We start from the raw sequence: 20,595 nt of genomic DNA, 5'->3' as shown, positions 1-20,595 counted from the left end.
ATTACATTCTGATTAAAGTAAACAAGACTTGCTTAAATCAAGATTTACGTCATAAAATATCAGTATATCTGTCAGGTTATAAAGTAAGTTCTGTTGAATAAGTTGAGACTGTACGTACTCAGAGAAAGCACACTGAAGAGACAAATGTTTGAAACTTAAGAAGTTCAAGGTCATCAAAAGCATTATATGGAATCATGTTACACTTTCATTGCACTGTTTACACAGATTGCATAATTGCTATAAATAGCACATGAGGAATCTTACAGCCCAGCTTTACCATAAAAACCCTATCACTTTGACCACTCTTTAATTGACCACTCTATTTTTTCCTCAAAAAGTAATCTTATTTTATCCTTACCAAGTCAACCATAAATGGAAATTAGAACTTTCTCTATCTCTATTTATTTGACCACCCTATCATGGCAAACTATTATGAGCAATTTCTTTTGGATAACATAAATGGTGGTTCATAATATATCAAAGTTGGGATTCAAGAAAGTTGCCTTTACATGTTTTAATCCTCAATTCACTATGAACTGTCAAAAAAAGTTGACCTTTCTGATAATTCCACACTAAAATTATTTTGGCTTTGATGATTTCCTAATTAATTCAATTATTTAAAATCATATTAATTATTTTTTTCTGGGTGAATTGATAGGGTTTATACAGTACAAGAATTACATACAATGTAAGTCAAACTTTGACCAAAAATAACAAAAAAATTCCTTAAAAATACACATTTGCATATTTCATCACGATTTGAACAAATCTAGGTTGGATTATCCCTAGGGACTGTATACCAAATAACAAAGCTGTCTGACCAGCAGTTATGAAGAAGAAGATTTTTTACCAAAAACACCTTTTTTGGCATTAATTTGCCTAGTTTCAACAATATCAAAAAATAAAAAAAATAGTTTCTCAAAATCATATTTTTCATCTACACAACAAATATCAAATCAGTAAGTACTGCGGTTCTCAAGATATTTGAGTGGACGGACGCCTCACAAACGGACATACATACATACATACATACAGACTGACGACGGACGCCGGACGGATACCCATCCCAATAGCTTCTATAGACTATAGTCTATAGTAGCTAATAAAACTATTAAACAACACCTATGTAGAGGCAAAACACAGCAGTGGTTGTCTATTGAAGTGAAAGATGTTGGATAATATATTTATCAACAACAGGCCGATGTAGAGGCAAAACAGCAGTGGTTGTCTGTTTGAAGTGAAAGATGGTCGATAATATATTTATCAACAACAGGGCTATATAGAGGCAAAACAGCAGTGGTTGTTTGTTTGAAGTGAAAGATGGTCGATAATATATTTATCAACAACAGGCCTATGTAGAGGCAAAACACAGCAGTGGTTGTCTGTTTGAAGTGAAAGATGGTCGATAATATATTTATCTAACAACAGGCCGATGTAGAGGCCAAAACAGCAGTGGTTGTCTGTTTGAAGTGAAAGATGGTCGATAATATATTTATCAACAACAGGCCGATGTAGAGGCAAAACACAGCAGTGGTTGTCTGTTTGAAGTGAAAGATGGTCGATAATATATTTATCAACAACAGGCCTATGTAGAGGCAAAACACAGCAGTGGTTGTCTGTTTGAACTGAAAGATGGTCAATAATAAATTTATCAACAACAGGCCTATATAGAGGCAAAACACAGCTGCAATAATGTGTGTTTGAAGTAAAAAATGTGAAAATGATTTTATATTTTCAAGAAAGCTCAGATTACATTAAGCATGGACTCATTACATGAAGTTTCCTTTACAGCTTAGCTCTACTGCTGTTACATGAAGTTTCCTTTACAGCTTAGCTATACTGCTGTTAATTCATTTTGGGAGAATGGGAGTGAGCTTTTGAACATTGAATTTATAGAAAAATCAACAAATGAGGAATACAGAATCTTTAAGTAGTATTTGTATCTGCAAAAGTTTCAATATCTACAGCATTGTGGCAGATTCTGCCCTGCAAGTATGTCTTTTTGCAATATCATAATAATTTACAACTCTCTCTCAAAGAGTGAATGGAATCTATCATGTTAAATGTTGATCATAAGGAACGGGTTTGAAAAAAGGCAACGCTGAGATACAACTTAAAGCTAGAATGTCTCCGTGCAATCATTGGCTAAGGGGGTTGGGATGGGCAGGGTGGGTGTTGTCAACTGTCCTAAAATGTAAGGCCAATAACTTCATTTATAATCCCTTTGAAAAAATGTTTTAAACTTGTTAAGTCTATTTACTATTAGCCCTTATCCTGCAAATTTAATATATCATCGTCAGGTCAAGGGTATCATCGTCAGGTCAAGGGTATCATCGTCAGGTCAAGGGTACCATCGTCAGGTCAAGGGTACCATCGTCAGGTCAAGGGTATCATCGTCAGGTCAAGTGTGATAAAACCAGTCAGGCATAACAGGTCCCATGTGTTGCCTGTTAACAAAAACTTTAATATTTTTGGGTCCCCTGAATACCTAGATACTGTAATTATGATTTTTACTGACCAAACCTGCGGGGTGTCATAGCAAGCCAAGAAGATGAAAATACATCTAGATTTGGCTCAATAGTGCTTTCTACTGACTCAACACATGGGGAAAGTGACACTGCCTGGCAGGACTAAGGTAAATGGTCTTATGAAAACTAAGATTTTGATTAGCATACCCAGTAGAGGGGACTGTCTACAGTGCTATGCTTACTTCAATCAACAGTGAAAGAGTTACTTGTTGATCATTCCTAAAGGAGTACATACCAACATACTGGCCTGTCACTGCATGGAGGTACTGGACACAGTCACTGTGACCTCTATGGAGGTCCACGGTCACTGTGACCTCCATGGAGGTCATGGACATGGTCACTGAGACCTCATGGAGGTCATGGACGCAGTCACTGTGACCTCCATGGAGGTCATGGACGTGGTCACTGTGACCTCCATGGAGGTAAAGGTCAAATGATAACATGGAGACACTGTAGCTTTAAAGTTCACATATAAAATTCTCTGATATCATAAATCTCACTCCCTTTATCCATTGCACACGTCACACAATGAATTGAAATTAAGTTTATACCGTGAATGAAATGTCAAACCTTGGTCCACTTATATTTAATATCCATCATGTTAGTTAAAGCTAGATGATTAGAATTATAAGTTTGAAAATTATTTGGATGAAGTAATTATTCACACATTGTTGTCATGACAACAACACATAACGATGAACACCTGTCACCGATGGTTCCCAGACTTTAACTCCACCCAAGCATATTTGCCATGTGAGTGTCAACACGAGTAGTAACACCACACCAACGATGCAGTTGGAATAAAAAATGGCCCAGTCAGTGTGTTAGATGAGAAGAAGACCATAGCAGTCCATAAGTTAGATGATGACGTGTGTAGTACTGGCTGTGCCTCTTATAGTTACATGTCAACCCTTACAGGTGACAGTTTACCTGTTAAAGACAGAAAGTAATATCTACATCAGTGTCTGATATCATAGACAAGTACAGTACATGGAAAGATGGACATTTCAAATGGAAGGTAGTTTTCATATCTACTATCACAGATGACAATAATCTGATCACATCATATCATATATATCTAATCAAAATATATCAAATATAGAACTGAGCACTTCTGTGGTGTTCCCACAGAGCAGTGCATCCATTTCTCCTCGAGGCAATAGTAAGCTGGTCCTAAGGGGGCCCTTTCATAATACAAACACAAAAACATATCCCAAGGACAACACTGAGTAACAACGTTACACAAATGATCGCTGTATCCAACAGTATCAACCTCAACAACACATTTTCCACAATTATCAGATAATTTCACAGCTTCCTCTCAGGTCCGATATGAAGCAACATGTAACAAAGATTTTCAAAATATTTCAAGATCACTGCACAGGTTACTACTCAACTTCACCTTTAAATACCTTATAAGTAACTATGGTCAGTTTGAGAAGAATGCTGACACAGAATATGTTTGAGTAGAAAGAACTCGTTTTCATTTGGATCTTGTTTGCAAATGGACGGAAAAGTTTTGCATGTTTATTGCTTTCTGACTACTACTTCTGTAGTCTACTGATTTTTATTATGCACACAGTACTTTCCCCATTTGCTTCCTTGTTTTGGTACAACCCAACCAAATGGGAGGGGGATATATGGGCCTGTACACTATGCAATAGGGAGGACAGTCCCAAATAAGGAACTCTGGATACATCAATTGAAATTACAGAAATTTGATTGCATGAAATTCTTTGTCTTTTCAGACTTTCCTTCTATTGTTGTCTGGAAGAAGAGCGTGTTGTATTTATTCCTTGCAACTGTTCTTCATCTACACTGTACATTTGACACAATTGTAATTCAAAACTACAATCAAATTAAAACACGGAGAGAAAAGTTGTGAAGCAACTGAACACAGGGAAGACGCTTCTCACTGTGAACATGTACAAACAAAGAATATTTGACAGCTGCAATAAACAAAACAATCACTTGAAAAAGACAACATTTTGACAAACCAGACATGAAATAGATACAAATTAAATTAATAGATATACATTTCAAATACATAGGATTTGCAAAATATGTATCGTATTGTGATGATTTGAATTAACACAGTTCAAACTAAAATAAAGTGTTTTCATCGCATGTTACTTCTGGTGGATCTTCCTTCAAGGATTGGTTTAGCACTTTTAGATCTGGGTGTTGGCATTCTGTTAAGAGGCAAGTTGGTTTAGCAAGTTAGACAAAACACAAAGACGACCAGCTCTGATTGCCTGTAGCTGTAGTGTCACTGCAAATTACAGACACATTGATGAGATATGTGGCGTGTCTTAAGAGAAATCCTGCAATGGTTTGTCTTGGCAACTTTCAATATGCGTGTGTTTTTAATCATCTTGCCTTAAATTTTCATCCTTTTCTTTCATTTTATTACAAAATCTTCCCATTAATGCAGATTTGATTAGTTTTTCAACAGTATTTATACCTTTGTTGCAATGTAACATAAATGAATAAATATCGATAGCCAAACCATTTAAGGACATCATCATTAAATAAAAGAAAAATTAATTCTGGTACACTGCATAAGTTTAATTATACATACTGAACTTATTATTGTATTGGATTTTCACCTTGAGGATTTTATCTGTACCCTTAAGTGAACGGCCTTATATTGTAACTAAAGATTCAATTTCACTTTGAAATAATAGCAAAATTGTAAGTATACCTATCACTGAAAACCAAATATACTGTATGTTGGAATTTTGAAACAAATTCCCTTTCTGAAAATGAAATTTGCAGTAGAGGCCTTCTAACGTCTACTGTAAAGAAAGATGATTCTGAAATTTATCAAATTGTAAAAGATTGTATTTTAAATGAGTGACTTATACAGTGCAATTTGATTGAGTGTCCGGTTTGCCTTGCAGAGCTCGACGAGTCTATATGTTACTTCTCATTAGAAAAGTAAACATTTGCAACAAATTGAGTCTTTGTCTTTGGTTGGTGTTAGATTACAGCGTGCGGCGAACGTTTCCCACACACTGTATTGTCACAATCACTGCTACAGTCGTTTCAGCATGTCACACTCCACTACATACACATCACTAAAGCTTTCTTTTAGGTGTTTACTTCAAATTAGGATTTTTATGAAGAAACAAGTAAATTCTTTTCAAAATAAACTTTTCTTCTCCTCTCGATGTCAGCAATCACGACAACAGTTCCTTCAGCACACAGTCTGTAGCATGTCCAGTGCAGTTTACTCTATCAAAAAGTTTGACACAATACAACAATGAATATTATCAACCAGAAAATTCTTAACACTCTCCTACATGAAAATTTTTTCCTGCTTTCTCTTTTGTCTCGGTCAAATGAAACTTTCTTCATCGACACTTCTCTGAGCTACAAAATAGACTAGAAGAAAAGCGTTGATTTTACACGTGCAAGTGCAATTTTCAATCAACACAGTGCATTTTGTGCCATTAAATAGCACACCCAGTGTTTCTGAAATAATTCACTGTATTTTGGCACGTTATTTCTCGGATGGCATCATACACGGCAAGTTAGCATGGAGGAGACGGCGATATCTCTCTGTCTTCAAAAATTTTCTTCACCTTGCTGAAGCAATGTTCAACTGAACGCCCAGAGTCAGTCCAGTTGATGTTGAGGACTTTCCTCGAGATATAGATCCAACACTCGAAAAAAATGCCAGTGAGTTTTGTCAGAGTTGTATTTCCCAAATCAAAGTACATAAATAGCTGAAAAAAAAATTTGATGATGTGCTATAGTGCAGTGCCAAGCTTGTTGTGGGTGGCATGCTGAAACGACTGTGGTGATTGTAGACTAGACAGTGTATGGAAAACGTTCGCCGCGCGCTGTAATCTAACACCAAAGACCCAATTTGTTGCGAATGTTTACTTTTCTAATGATAAGCAACATGTAGACTTGTCGAGCTCTGCAAGGCAAACCGGACACTCAATCAAATTCCACAGTACATATATATGTTATATTTGGAAAACCCTGCTGACTACAAAATTTCAACACCCAAATTTTACTGAAGATTCAATGCATTCAAATTGATTGTGGAACCTGTGGCTAACTGAAATGCCTAAACAGGGCAGGGATAGTTTCACTTCAAACTGTTCTGTGGTTGTGATAGCTGAGTCTGGCTTGTTGCTTTGCCCAATGAAAGGCAACGATAGTGTATAATTATACAAGTAGATCATACATATATTGACATAGGTAGCAAGATAGACACATAATGCGCACGCACACACACACACACTGTGACACATATCCATGTAAATCTTCGTGACATGTCAGAAGTTCATAATTTCAGTGATCACCTCTACAATACATATCAATACCAAGTCTTAATAATTTGAAGAGATACATCATATCATTGTCTGGGCCCCCATTCCTACATCTTGTTAGATTTCATTAGCATGAAGAAAAATACATTAAAATTTTCAACTGAAAAATTTTCATAAACTTACGGAGCATGATCTTGTTCTGTGTCATCCATGATGGATGCTTTGGCTGGAAGAACACCAATGCCGGAATTGACACTATCATTCTTTGCTAGGGCCATAAGGAATCCATAAAATGACACTCTATTTGTGTTCTGTAGAATTTCTCTCAGACAGCTCAGTTTTGGATGACTGTGAAGACAACACAGACCAAAGTTATCAAATTGCACATCACTAAAATGACACAAATTTTTGTCTGAAGATTTCTAGCTCTTTCTTTTCTATGTACAAAATTACCAATGCAACTTATCTCTTTCAAGAATTTCAACTGGAGTTTTTAAAAGTTTTTTCTCAGCTGAGTACACAAGAGAAGTCACATGTTTTTTTGACTTGTCCATGAGGGTGTTTAAAAACAATTCCTAACAGAAGCAGTGACTTCAACTAGGAATTTGCAGTAATAATTGTCACAGTACACTTCTTCCGAGAAACTTACAATTTCCTTCGAGAGCTCACGAAACTCTTGACATTTGACTAACAATATTTTGGAAATGAGTCTACAATACCCATGTTTAGGTCAATCATATTCACAATTTTGATAATAATATGATGATATGGGGGACCATGTGTCTGCCGTAGGACGCCACTTTGTCAATTTTGTAAAATTTGATTGGTTGGCATTTTAAAATATGATCAAAGTGTGGCTGATATTACATTCCTTCTTATACAAAACTTCAAAACAAACCAAATATAAAATGTCATCATTTGGAAAATACAAAATGATGTCTGAATTTCTTGTACTGACTCGAAAGGTATGAGATAGTTGGAATTAGTTCTAACAAACTTAAAACCTTGACTTTCAGTATTGTGTGATTTTAATTGTCACACATCATATCACTGATTTGAAAATATTTTAAAATGGTTGCTGATTTTGATGTTTCTCTTTGTTTTTAGAAGAAAAATGCCAAAAAACAGCAACTTTGGAATGTGTATTGTGTATTTTGATGAATGGCTGTAAGCTACCTATTCTTTGTAACATCACTGAGTTGTGTCAAAGCTTCCAGAAACTGTTGTGAGTCAATGCCCTCTGGGGGTGGTATGGGGTCTACAGGGGGTGGGAGAGGTTGCTGTTTCTTCTGTTGCCGTGGTGATGTGCTGCTGCTTGGGACCACGACTGTCTCTCTTGGACTTCTTGGTGCTTGTGTGAGCTTCTCATAGAGTTTGTTACAGTCTTCAAGAAATTCTAGAGATGTTAAAAGAAGTTGAAGGCTTCTTGTATACTGGTTAAATTCAATGCGTAGAACTGAAAATTATTATGCCTTTGCAGCAGTACATTGCAAAAAACTCAAAAATCACAATTTATGAATATTTCTGGTAATTTAAACAGTTTTTCACAAAAACAATGAAGGCTATGACTGAAACTGCGATGTCATCCTCAAGCAGCCATCTTTGTTGTACAGCGCCCTCAAACAGGTGAATGGTTGCTATACAGTCAAGTGCTTGCTGTAGTTCCTTCTCAGCAGAAAATTTGTGAACCATTATTATTGTTGTAAATATCATGGGGCGAATGACTGCTCCTGAATCTATCTATGTTTGTGGATGCAAGCATTAATGAAAAAGTTGTCAAAAACGTACAATTTGACCAAGAGGAGCATTTAGTCGCCGGACAACTTAGTTTGGGTAAGTCAGGAGCAAGTTACCCTGTTCATCCCCATTCCCTGGGAAGAGTTCCACACTGACTATTGATAACAATGGGTTTGGGCTGAACCATTGTGGTGAAAGGGTTAGAACAGACTTAGCTGAATGCCAGTACCTTCATAGTAAAGCTGTAACTGGAATGCATAGAGGAAGTCAGAAAACGACATGAGACAATCCATTGCATCATCCATCAGGATAATCCGTGCCGTCTTCTGAATCAGATCAAACGGAAAATTAGGACACAGCAGGCACAGCAGAGAGTGGTATTCTTTTACATTCAACAAGTCTGTGAAAGTAAAAACATATTATTATACATCTACCATCGAGAACAATAGAATTTTGCGTGTGCTAAAGAAGCCATACAGAACGCCTGTTCCGTAACACGTACGCTTTCAAGGCCCCCCATCCCCTGCGGCTGTATCTGCGCGTTCATTGTTGAACGGACGAGTGCCAGAACATGTCTCGCGCGCTCTCTGTACATACGTGTGTAGTGCACACATACTATCCAGAACTTGCAGAAGCGTGTCCGAGATAGCGTTCCACACCTGCTATAAATCGAAAGAAAAATTGTTGACATTGCACGAAACTGGTAATTTCTCTGACAATTTGATGCCCCAGTCAGGAATGTAAGATGTATAATTATAAGGTTATTACGAAAATACCACAAAGGATGCACTCGGACATTGGCGCTGCGCATCGCCCTCCGCTTCACGTCGGGCGATACGCTGCGCCAATATCCTCGTGTATCCTTTACGGTATTTCATAATAACCTCATAATATATTGGTACAACATTAATCTTGATGTCTTCAGAAAAGTTCGACCATACCAAACTTTACGGTAATGAAGTAATTACTTGCATGCCCCAGTTCCTTTTTCCCAGGTCCAAATACACCTTGTAAACAATAGTTTAGGCTAAAGTATCACAACGAGGAGGTATTACAGATCACAAAATGTCCCTCCTACAAATTACATAGAGTCCATGTATCATTATTGTTTGGTTCATTCAATATCCATCATTTGCATAGAATGCTTGAAAAATAAAACATAAAAGAAGCCACAATATATGCTGAATTGATACAAATTTCCAAGTTTTCATAAAACTTACCTCCGTTCTTGCCAATATGCCTGTAACATTTCCAGAAGACTCGGATGAAAGATGCTCTGTTGTGTGGTGTACTCTTTATAAAGGCATACTCCCTGAACAAAGTGTGGTTGCCATGGTAAATGCTGGTGAAGCTGACGATGAAGGGAAAAGAATGACACATTCTAGCCCATTTCCATGAGGAATGGCATTTTATTACAGCGACAAAGTAAGTTGAGTATTTGATTCATCAATGTTCTTGAAGGAAAAAATCAAGCAAAAACCTTTTAAAACACTTTCCATCAGGGTAAAATCTTTGACTTTCATTACATTCATATTTTCTTGCAAACACAATCAGGACACAACATGACATCATAGCACTGAACATGATATAGAATTGCCCAGGATCAGTTTGGCAAACTTTTTCATATTTTATTATGTGGGAAGTAACAAATATAGAGAGTGGTGGATTCATAGATTGGTGTAATTACGGGCACACTTCTAACTTCTTTGAGCAACCGGCTGAACAACATAGATATAAATGAGATCTTACACGGTGATCTGGTGTAGTTTATCTCTTGGAAATGCAGATAAGTGCTGATGGACTAGTTTAAATAACAGCAAACATCTTGTAGTTTCAGTCAAACAGCTTTTTATGACAAACTAATATGTAAAGAATAGCGCTGATCGCAAATGACGTCAATGTTCTCTCTCATTAATACGCATAAATAAATATTTGTCCGCATTTTCGGCATAAATGACAAAAATAAAACCTGCTCGTGTTACAACGGCTATTTAGCATCACACTTATATGTATGAATTGATGACTCAGACTGCAAGCTGCAACAACAGCCACGCATACAACGACAAAATTTGTCCGAATTTCAGGCATATTTGTCCGAAAGTCGCGCACGTGCAGCTATATTTAGTAACAAACCTGAAATCGTGATCAACGCTATTGTACTGAATACTGGCATGTATACCTATGTTTGTAGTCTAGTTGGACAGTGTAAATTTGTTCATAAATTGATAAAAAAATATAAAAGTCCACAATATGATGACAGCCACAAATGCAAGCTGTAACCTGGTAAAGCATGAAATACGGTCTGTTTCCATACATGGTGGTAGTACTCACTAATCATTGAAAAACTTTGCTGGATTGACTTTGGGATTGTCCTCTTTGTGTTCCAACAGCTGACCTATAGCATCTTCCAGGTATGTCAGCACATGATGCTTTGCTAAAATCAAATGTAAGTCAGAAAGACACACAGAGTTACCAATGCTTTGTTAATATTATAGTACAATATCGTTGGTAATGGCTATCATGGGGCTAGAAACGTTTCTAGCTCCTTGTGGCTATAATAAAGATGATTTGAAAATTCCTAGTGTCTCGGCTTTGAAGATGATATGAGTGTGTAATTGAATATGAAGAGCGAAAGCCAACTTTGCCGTTATTGCAATTCTTTGTATCCAAACAGTTCTTTGGAATATCGCTCTGTATCTATCAATGTATCAATAGAAGTTGAATTTATAAATCACACCGGTGTAGCGGGGTGACACATCTGTCCATTACCTCCATCTAACCAAGGTCCTGTTAGACCGCCCATACTTTATACACAGGGATATCCCAACATTAACAGATATGTATTTTGTCTCGATGCCAATCTGTCTAATGCAGAGATCATATCTGCATTTCTCTATGTTTGTGTTATGACCTTGTATTATGCGTACACAGCCATTCTCGGACAGTCGTTGAACGGTTGACATATCATATTGATTGTCATTGGATTGATAAACTTGGGACCAAATCCTGACCCGCCTTCAAAACGATAATATTCAATTTTTCACCTACCTAGATACTCATCGGCGGAGAGTGAGAACCTATCTGTAGACATCCTAGTGTCCTCTCTCCCTCGATCAGTAAAATAACAGCAATTTTTACCTGGTCAATGGTGTCATTTTTCGACAGAAGGAACGAGCTGAGTTGTAACAGACAAACGATCGAGCTTTGACCTTTAACCTGATATATTTTTGATGGGGGCGCTGTTCAAATGCGCTACTCTGTTTATGTCTCCGTGCCAACAAATAATTACGAGACTTTTATATTACTGGAAACCCCGTGATTATTAGAAATATAAACCACAGTCGCTTGGTGGGCTATTCAGCTCTGGGACTATTCGCCCCATAGACGAGTGTACAGAAGCGAGGTGTTCTCGCTTCTGTACACTCGTCTATATGTGGAATAGTCCCAGAGCTGAATAGCCCACCAAGCGACTGTGTATAAACCGCGGTTTTGACCCCTCTTCACCTCGTGTAGACTTTTGATCCCTGTTTTTACTCTATCACAACTTTTGACCTAATTTCGCTTTGACGTATCATTTTGTAGAAATTGTAGATTTGACCCAAAGAATTTGTCAAATGTAGACTGTCGACATGTCGCCTCCTCCGCCCTCCCCTGGAAAATTAGAACTTTTGCTTTGAATTTCGAAGTCTCCCGGGTACACCTGTACTAAATTCGGGGAAGTGCCCTGCCCCCTCCGAGAATCTCTTCTATCAGAGTTGTATATGATGCGTGGAATTATTATTTGATCAGTATGAAAAATACCTTTCAGTCCTACATTTCAATGTAAAGTAAAGGGAGGGGTTCCCTAATCACCTATTTGATTTCCAATTTCGGAAAATCAACGTTAAGAGCTCCGTAAAGATCAATAAAGTTATTAGAACCGGCAAGACATACACGTATGCTAACGTCTTTATCATTACTGCTCAGACCACGATAGAGATAATATCGAGGGAAATGAAAACATATTGGATAGTTTGCCCTGCGTCAATACGTTTCCCTTTACCTGCTCATTTTGTTTATATTCCTGTCGTCAGCGTAGGTTAAGCCTACGTATTACTCTGCCGACTGAAATATGATGGTTGAAGGGTCGCTTGCTTGCCAAATATTTACACTGAATCTAACACAGTTAATATTTTGCCTGCTCAAATGAACAACATACTAAACTGAATATTTCAATGTCATGATTTCCGGTGTGCACCCGTCAATAAAATTAATTGCTCAGATAGCGTCATCGAAAGCCTATTATCGGACTAGTGTTTTTAACGGATTCAAACTCTTGGTACCTATCACGCTGCAGCGAAGTTAACTCTTGGTACCTATCACGCTGCAGCGAAGTTCAATATCGCTCGGTTACAGCTCAATCTCAACAAGGAGGGTGACGTAACACTTAGGCCTAAACGCCGGATAGATTTTATTCAACGTTGTCAAGAATGGCTTACCTGATAGAAATTTGTGAACATAAGCACAAACAGAACATGCCGAACTCAGAAAATGACAAAGTTTACTCAGTTTTGGTAAAAGTTTTGTAATATATCCCTTTAAAAAGGGTTTATTCGAAGTGACGTCAAAGTACTATGATTCATATGTAAAAATTTAAAAAAATGTCCAAGATTTTCTGACGAGTCTTTCGGAAATGACTTTCACAGGAATGGTGGAATTGGTTCTTTGTTACTACCATCCAGTTGTGATTGAAACTTAAAAGAAAAGAAATGTGATTGAAAAGAAAATCACATATCAACACAGGGGACTTAGTATAGTCGTCGATGTTTTGTCGTTGTTTGTTTGTTTGTTTGCTTGTTTGCTTGCTTGTTTTAGAATACATGGGTACAGTAAATATCAAGATAGATGATGCATGTTGTTTTTAAATAAAGCAATAAATAAAATATGTAAAATAAAAGCCAGAACAGCACATACTCTGCCAAAACTATCAAGAACAGCACGCATACTCTGCCAAAACAATCAGTCTGTCCGGACAATACATTCAAGTATAACTTTCCGGTCAGAGTAATAATTTGGACAGAGTGTGCATGCTGATCTAGCTTTCGTTTGTGTTACTTATTGCTTTATTTCAAACAAAAGAGCATCGTCATGCTTCAGCTATATTTTATTTACTCTACCTATGCATTTGTCAACATAAACAAACAAACAACAACGAAAGCCCCCGGTGATATCAAGGGATCTAACCGCAAGCTTCAGCGATGAGACACAAAAGAGACAATTTATCTGATTTTCTGTCTACAGCAGAGAACGTCGCACGCTATGCGCTATGCTATCATTTAATAATAAAGAAAAATTCACAAGCAAGTCTATTATACGTAGTCTTCTCCATTTGCCACATGTAAACTAAAAGGAAGGCAGAGTCTAGGAAGCCTTTTACAAATATATAATCGAAATCAAATGGCTTTTCTATGCTTGTTTGATGCATATACGCCTGAATTGTCACAAATGACTGAAAATGAAACATCCATTTGCGAGACAACAACAATTTCGATGATTGGTAAAATAATTGTCATTGTACAACAATAACAGGTATGCGGCAATGAGAACCATTCGATTCTTGTGAAACTTACACCCAAAACTTATAAGAGGCAAAAGCTTAACTTTTGATAATATTTTAATTATTTTGCTCAAGAAAAAAACTATACTTTTTCTTAATTGTTGCTCTTTCCCGAAAATATCCTGAAATACATAGTATTAGCCAACACGTAATGTTACTGTTAGACCGCATTGGAAGTCATTTGTCAATAATTTGTCAATAAGTCCATAAGATTTCACATACACGCTTTGTTGCAAAGTCGTTTCTAACCAACGTTTCTACATGATATTAGGAGTCAAAAACGAAATCACATCAATGGAAGCAAAAATACCGGAAAATAAGTAAAAAGTTGATGCTAATGGAGTTTAAGTACAAAGCCATACATATGCCATATCGAAGATCATGGTGCTCTAACTTGAAATGCTCATATCGTCACGCGGGTAAATTTTGTCGGGGAACTTAATTTCAAAACGATAGCCCTGATTAATCTAGAAAATTCTTAACATAGAGAAATAGAAAAATCGATAGGCAATTTGAATGGAGAATTCCAATAAAGAAAGTTCAATTTTCGTCGAGCAGTCTTGATTGGCACAATACAAGAGATACCACCTTGCGATTGGATTTATTGTTAATGTGGGGATGAGTTGAGTCTTGCGACATAGGCTGCTGTAAGGATATACTTGGACATGTATTTTGTTATGCAGAGCAGACTCCCTTCCTCTAAGTTTATTTCCATGTTTCGGTCTCTATATTCGCTTCGTTTATTCTTGTCCAGGTCTCTACTCTCGGCTAATTATATACTGTCCTTCCTTCTCTAAATTGTCTCCAGATCCCAACTTTTATCCATTACTTTACATTTTGTTTCTGCACGCATGTGTGGACCAGGCATGTGTGGACCAGGCACGTTACGTATACGTGATCGGCGTGGCTAGCGGTAAATGTTTTCGTGTCTCTATGTCAAGACACGAATACATGCCAAATTAATAATTTTGATGGTAGAAAATTTGAATATTTTATCTGAAATAAAGAACCCTTTCCAGTGTCAGATTAATATCATAACTTATCTTATACAATGTTCAATGATTTACAAGCAGAGGCACCCCTCTTCTGTGATAATCTTTGACCTCAGTTGATTGCTACAAATAAGTGGATAGAGTTTGTTGACTGGTATTACGCGTATACGTACAACCTTAGTTTCCTTCGAGTGAAACCTATATAGCATTATCGGTTGCGGGGTGAGCCCGTAAGGGCAAAAGGGCCCACCCTCGTGAGTGCACCACTCCCAGTGGTCGATGTCCCTATGTTCTGATAGGAGTCATCAGGCGCCAGCAGTACCTGACCTTCGACTTATGTCGGTGCGAAAGTAATGATAGGGATGAGTTGAGGTTGTACCATGAGACTTAGAAGTGATGGTCAAAATGAGAGAATGTATTTTTACGCGTTCTGAGATAAGACACATTTTTCTGAGTACTGTAAAGCAAATTATTAGAAGTTTTTTATAGAATTCACCTCTTTCACTTTTTTCGGTTTCCATTCATGTGAATGTTTTTTCCGAAGTTAGCAAAGGTGCAATTTGTTTTTCACCATTTGTCTCTGCTGACTTTTCCAAATGTTAGCCACCCCTCCAGAAATGTAATGGTGGAGCCCTCATAACAATCATGAGTACTGGGTGCTGTTAGAACATACCTTACCGCTGACTCGGGCGTGTCCTGTCCCTTCCAGCCGTTCTTTGCTTATGACATTTAAATGCTTTCCCTGTCTGTGAGTTCTTAACAAGGAATTCTGCAAATTATTATCCTTCCATCGTCATAAAAGTTAGCCCTAAAACTCCTCAAATATACCCATTTCGACTAAAGTTTAATCCATTACGATACAAAACTTGCATCAAGTACACAAGGAGGCCTTAGTCGACGACCACAATCTGAGGGGGTCTGAGGATTAACGAAACTATTGGGCAGTCGACTTTCACATAGATTTGGGCATATACACATTTCACTACAGTAGAATGTTTGGAGGCATTCTGTGATTGTTTAAAGACAACCAAGTCTTACTCTTTGACTCTGTCTTTACATAATTTTATTGGAGTGTACACGAACATGCAATGTTTTTTGTAGACGATGTTCCAAGGACTAAGGAGTGCGGCGCCCTGTCGCCGGCCTGGCCCTCGCTTGCCCTTCAACAAAATCCGTACATAAAAAATTAAACTCGATCAACTTGAAATTGGGAGAATTTCCAAAACTTATTTTAACCAAAAAAAGTGTATTTTACTTTCTGGATTTTTATTCTACCTGACAGATGTGCCGGGTGTTGTCAATGTAGTGTCAACTATTTCATTTCCTCAGAGGCGCAGTGCCATGGTATAGGTACAGTGGTAGCATATTGTTGACCCCCTTATCCATGGAACATGAGATGTTAATTTACCGATAAGCAGCCAGATCTAAAATGCCGAGTGCCAGAATTGTTTTTAAATGTCAAAAGTGATACATGCTAGCGGAAACAGAGCAGCTCCTCTGTGGATCGACTTTGGTTCACTTCTCCAAATTTCGCAAACGACAAACTTGGAAAGACAGTCGAGTTACAGACCAAAAGTAAAATTGTTTGGTTTCACTGCCAAGGTATACTGGATAGGCCTACTATTTAAATTTGTCGTCGTTTCGTACTTTTGGCTACTACCTCGGTGAAAAGGAGGCACTTCTCGCAGCCTGCAGCTGACTAGAATTATAGTTTATGTTATAAACGTCAAAATATCGTTTTGAAAGTCATTTTTGTGTTTATTACTTTAGTTACGACAATTTAATACAAAGTTCTCCCTATAGAAGTCACTGCACGGTTCATGCATATCGTTCTTCCTATAGAAATCACTGCACGGTTCATGCATATCGTTCTTACGACAAGTCTCATTTCAATAAATAACTACGTAAATGAAATTTCCCAAACTTTTGTCTCGTTGACAAGCCAATTTTTTTTTAGTATTTCTCTTTCTTTGAAATTAATGCGGGATATAATAACGGGTAAAACGCAAAATTACTTTGGTTTATTCTCCCGCACGTACATATTGAATTAACTGGTATTTTGCAAGTTCCATATACGTTTAACCAGAACTGTACAACAAAAGCGGGAAGAGGCGATTAACACAGGTGCATACAGGGAAAATTACTTCCGGTGATGTGAATTTTCAATTTCGTTCACCCATATTCATTTAGGACCAGGAAAAATTATAGCAATAAAATGGAACTGGAATATTGCATGGCGGCGTGCAGACGATACCAGACATGGAAAATGGCGTGTTCTGGGTGATTAGATGAACAGAATAAATGGCGGTGACTGCAAACCGCATTCTGGTCACTTAGTCTGCGTCGGTAACAAATGCAGTGCCATCACAGAGTGATCAAGTATAACAATGACACGCGTCTCAACACTGCTTTCATGGTCCCGCTTGTCGTTCCGTCTCATCGGATTGGCCACGCTGAATGCCTTGGGGCCAGACTCAATTGTTTCTTCCCACAGGACGTTCTGCGGCCATAATGGGCATGACATATGACTTGGTGATGATAATTTGTAAACGTAAAAGGACGCTGAGAAAGTATCTGTACTAATATCATGCGCTCCCCCCTCTCTCTCTCTCTCTCTCTCTCTCTCTCTCTCTCTCTCTCTCTCTCTCTCTCTCTGTGTGAACATACATAAATACATAATGTATGTTGGTATATATTTTGTATATATTTTCATATACACGGTTGGTAGCTAATCGGAATAGTATTAGACGGGTGCATTTGATAGTAATTGTAGAGAGATGCTAATGTTAATAGTGGTCGACCTGAATGACAGTGACCAAGAGATATGTAACCCGGATAAAGTAAACGCTGTAAAATGCAGATAGTGATACTTACATTATATTTTTAATTTTTGTTTCTATTTTATTTTATTTTATTTTATTTTATTTTATTTTATTAATGACTTCCACAACCGAGGCCTTTGATGGAAAACTGTTGGAAACACAGATGCTGAGTTAAAACACAGAGCCAAGACATACAAACTTTAACAAATACTGAGAAAACAAAGTTTTAAAAGAAAAATTAAACTTAGGTAACAGAAAAAGTACCTATGTCGTTGTAGTCGGTTAAATTGTGAAATTAAATTGTCTCGGAATTCTACTTAAAAAAGATAATTGCTTTTCCTCTGCTTCGCTAAAAAAAACAGAGCAAAAGTCGGGGATGTGTGGACATTCAGCGATGACTGTTGTAAGGGAACGAGCATTATTAGCGGCAGGTGGCTGAAGAGAAAATGTCATCGGATTTTTTTTCGCGGCCCCCACAACGTTAGCCAAAATTTTTAAAGCCCCCCCCCCCCTCCATTGTCAGGAAATGTTTAATCGCATGTATAACACTCACGTTGTCATACCGAGAATGACACTACCTACGCGCGCTCGACCTGTTTCCTCTATGACACAAAGTTGGTGTCATAGAGAAGACAGACTAGAGCCTTAGACTCAATGTAGCAAGATTGAATGAATGCTTTATTTCACCAGATACTTCACAGTATATACAATAATGAAAATGAAAAGAAACGGTGTCTTACTGAAGTTGTACAAAGTCAAAAAAGAAAGAACATTGCCGTATTGTACAATCTGGTGGGGACCATGAAAATAGTCAGATAGGACTAGTCGAGTTCATGGCCCCTGAGTACACTAATAATTATTCTGTACAGGCTAAGGTGTGATGGAGGATAGAAATAAACACAGTTTTAATGTAGATTCAGTTAGTGATGTTTCAATGCGGACTTGAAAACTTGTCTACTTGACAATTGTTTGAGCTAGTCAGGCAGGGAATTCCAGTGTTTCACAGCTGCATACCTAATGTTATGTTGTGAAATTGTCAAATTTGAGCTTGGAATACGAAAATTTTCAACTTGTGCTAAACGTGTTTGATACGAGTGCCTCGGAATCTCAAATAGTGTACAACTGCATGAGGAAGATTGTTATTTTTCAAATCATAGACAAACATAAAAGTAAAATATTTACTCAGTTTGTAAATATCTAAAATATTCAGATTTGGTGGTTAGTTGTTGTTGTTGTTGTTGTTATGTGTTGATTACGATAAAAACTTGCACTACTTGTGCGGAGCAACGCGATGGGCGCGACTATAAGTACCAAAAGAAAAATAATAAACATACTTACGGTGTAAGTTTTTCAAAAAGTAATGAATATAGCTATAGATGATTTGGCAAAGCAATATGACGAAAAATACAACGATCATGTTGATTAAAAAAGTACATAGTGCCAATCATACTCTGTCGATATAAAAACATAGATGATAAAATTAAGAAGAAAGCATATCTTTAGACCACATTCAAAGCAATCAACATTCTTTCAAAACAAACTCAATGGCAGTGCTGACATAATACAGACTTTATGACTTACTTTATTAACACCATTGCAAAGCAAACAATAAATGAGAATAAGTTCTTTGGAAAATAATGTCCATCACTTCAAAATTGTGTAAATTTTCCGACTATAAAATAAGTCGTTGCGCGTTGAAACATATTTTATTCAAGAAGAATGAATTGAAAGCCATAGAATATACATCAATTGGTTTTTTCCATTGATATACCGAAGTAGAAGCAATTAAATTAAATAATTCAACAACAGAAAAACAACGGTCATTTCCATAGTACGATACTCAGATTTGTTTTCAGACGTAGATTCGTGTTCGGATTAATGATTCTCCTTCTACTTGCGCTACCCCATCCCAGTTTGGAAATAAGGAGCCTCGGACAAAGGGATGCCAATTGTAATACCCTAATCAATCTACAAACCGATCACACCTGATAGAGAAATAAAGAGTATCAGACCGCAACATCTGTGGAAAATCAGCATTTAAGGTTGGTACAGGACCTAACAAAGTCCGTACGGTATTCTAATAATATAATGCCATCAATCAGATGTCAGTAACTGTTGCGTCGAGAATATTTGGTGCAGGCCTTGATAAAAGTGCACTTAGTCATGCCAAAGAAGAAAAACTCAGAGAACTTTGGTAGAACTTCCAAGACCTTTGAATTCATTTGTACAGCACGACGTGTCATTGGTCATGGTTGCTGCCATCAACGGTCATGATATGGCTGCCGGTGTTTGTGCTATCGCCAGTTTCTCCTACTACTGAATCATGGCGTTATCTCCAGACTTCAGGCTTGTACCTTTAGCGTGACTAATGTCAAGGATCATCAACAAAATGAAAAGAATTTTGGGTGTCAGCGGAAAAAAACAACCTTCGGATGAAAGTTTGTCTGCTCGATGAAATATGTCCCGTTAAGGACTCCTACCCAGACCTGTGCGAGTGAATAAGAAATGGTTTAACCATGGAGGTAGAAAGAAAGTCTTTCTTTCTACCTCCATGGTTTAACATTGATGACGAAGCCAGAGTTTTGACGAAATTTATTTAATATGATATCTCCAGATTTTAGAAAAGCCGAAGTT

At 37.3% G+C, this 20,595-nt stretch overlaps 1 protein-coding gene across 2 annotated transcripts; it reads right to left on the bottom strand.

Annotated features, from left to right (window-relative positions):
* Positions 1-2,521: 2,521 nt before the first annotated feature.
* Positions 2,522-11,764, bottom strand: LOC139141109 (centriolar satellite-associated tubulin polyglutamylase complex regulator 1-like). 2 transcript variants are annotated; one of them, XM_070710692.1, is made up of 7 exons: positions 11,600-11,764; positions 10,883-10,985; positions 9,772-9,902; positions 8,781-8,951; positions 7,991-8,210; positions 6,998-7,162; positions 2,522-3,458 (listed from the first exon to the last, which is right to left on the bottom strand). In XM_070710692.1, exons 1-7 carry the CDS (start codon positions 11,640-11,642, stop codon positions 3,455-3,457), a joined length of 837 nt encoding a protein of 278 aa, XP_070566793.1. In that variant the 5' UTR covers positions 11,643-11,764; the 3' UTR covers positions 2,522-3,454. The 2 variants fall into 2 exon arrangements, with proteins under 2 accessions (XP_070566793.1, XP_070566792.1); XM_070710691.1 differs by lacking the exon at positions 2,522-3,458 and adding an exon at positions 4,231-4,720.
* Positions 11,765-20,595: the final 8,831 nt, after the last annotated feature.

Source organism: Ptychodera flava, chromosome 9, assembly GCF_041260155.1.
Source record: "Ptychodera flava strain L36383 chromosome 9, AS_Pfla_20210202, whole genome shotgun sequence".
NCBI classification, from domain to species: Eukaryota; Metazoa; Hemichordata; class Enteropneusta; family Ptychoderidae; genus Ptychodera; species Ptychodera flava.
The sequence above is the reverse complement of the archived record's forward strand: the minus strand, read 5'-3'. Positions and strand labels throughout refer to the sequence as shown.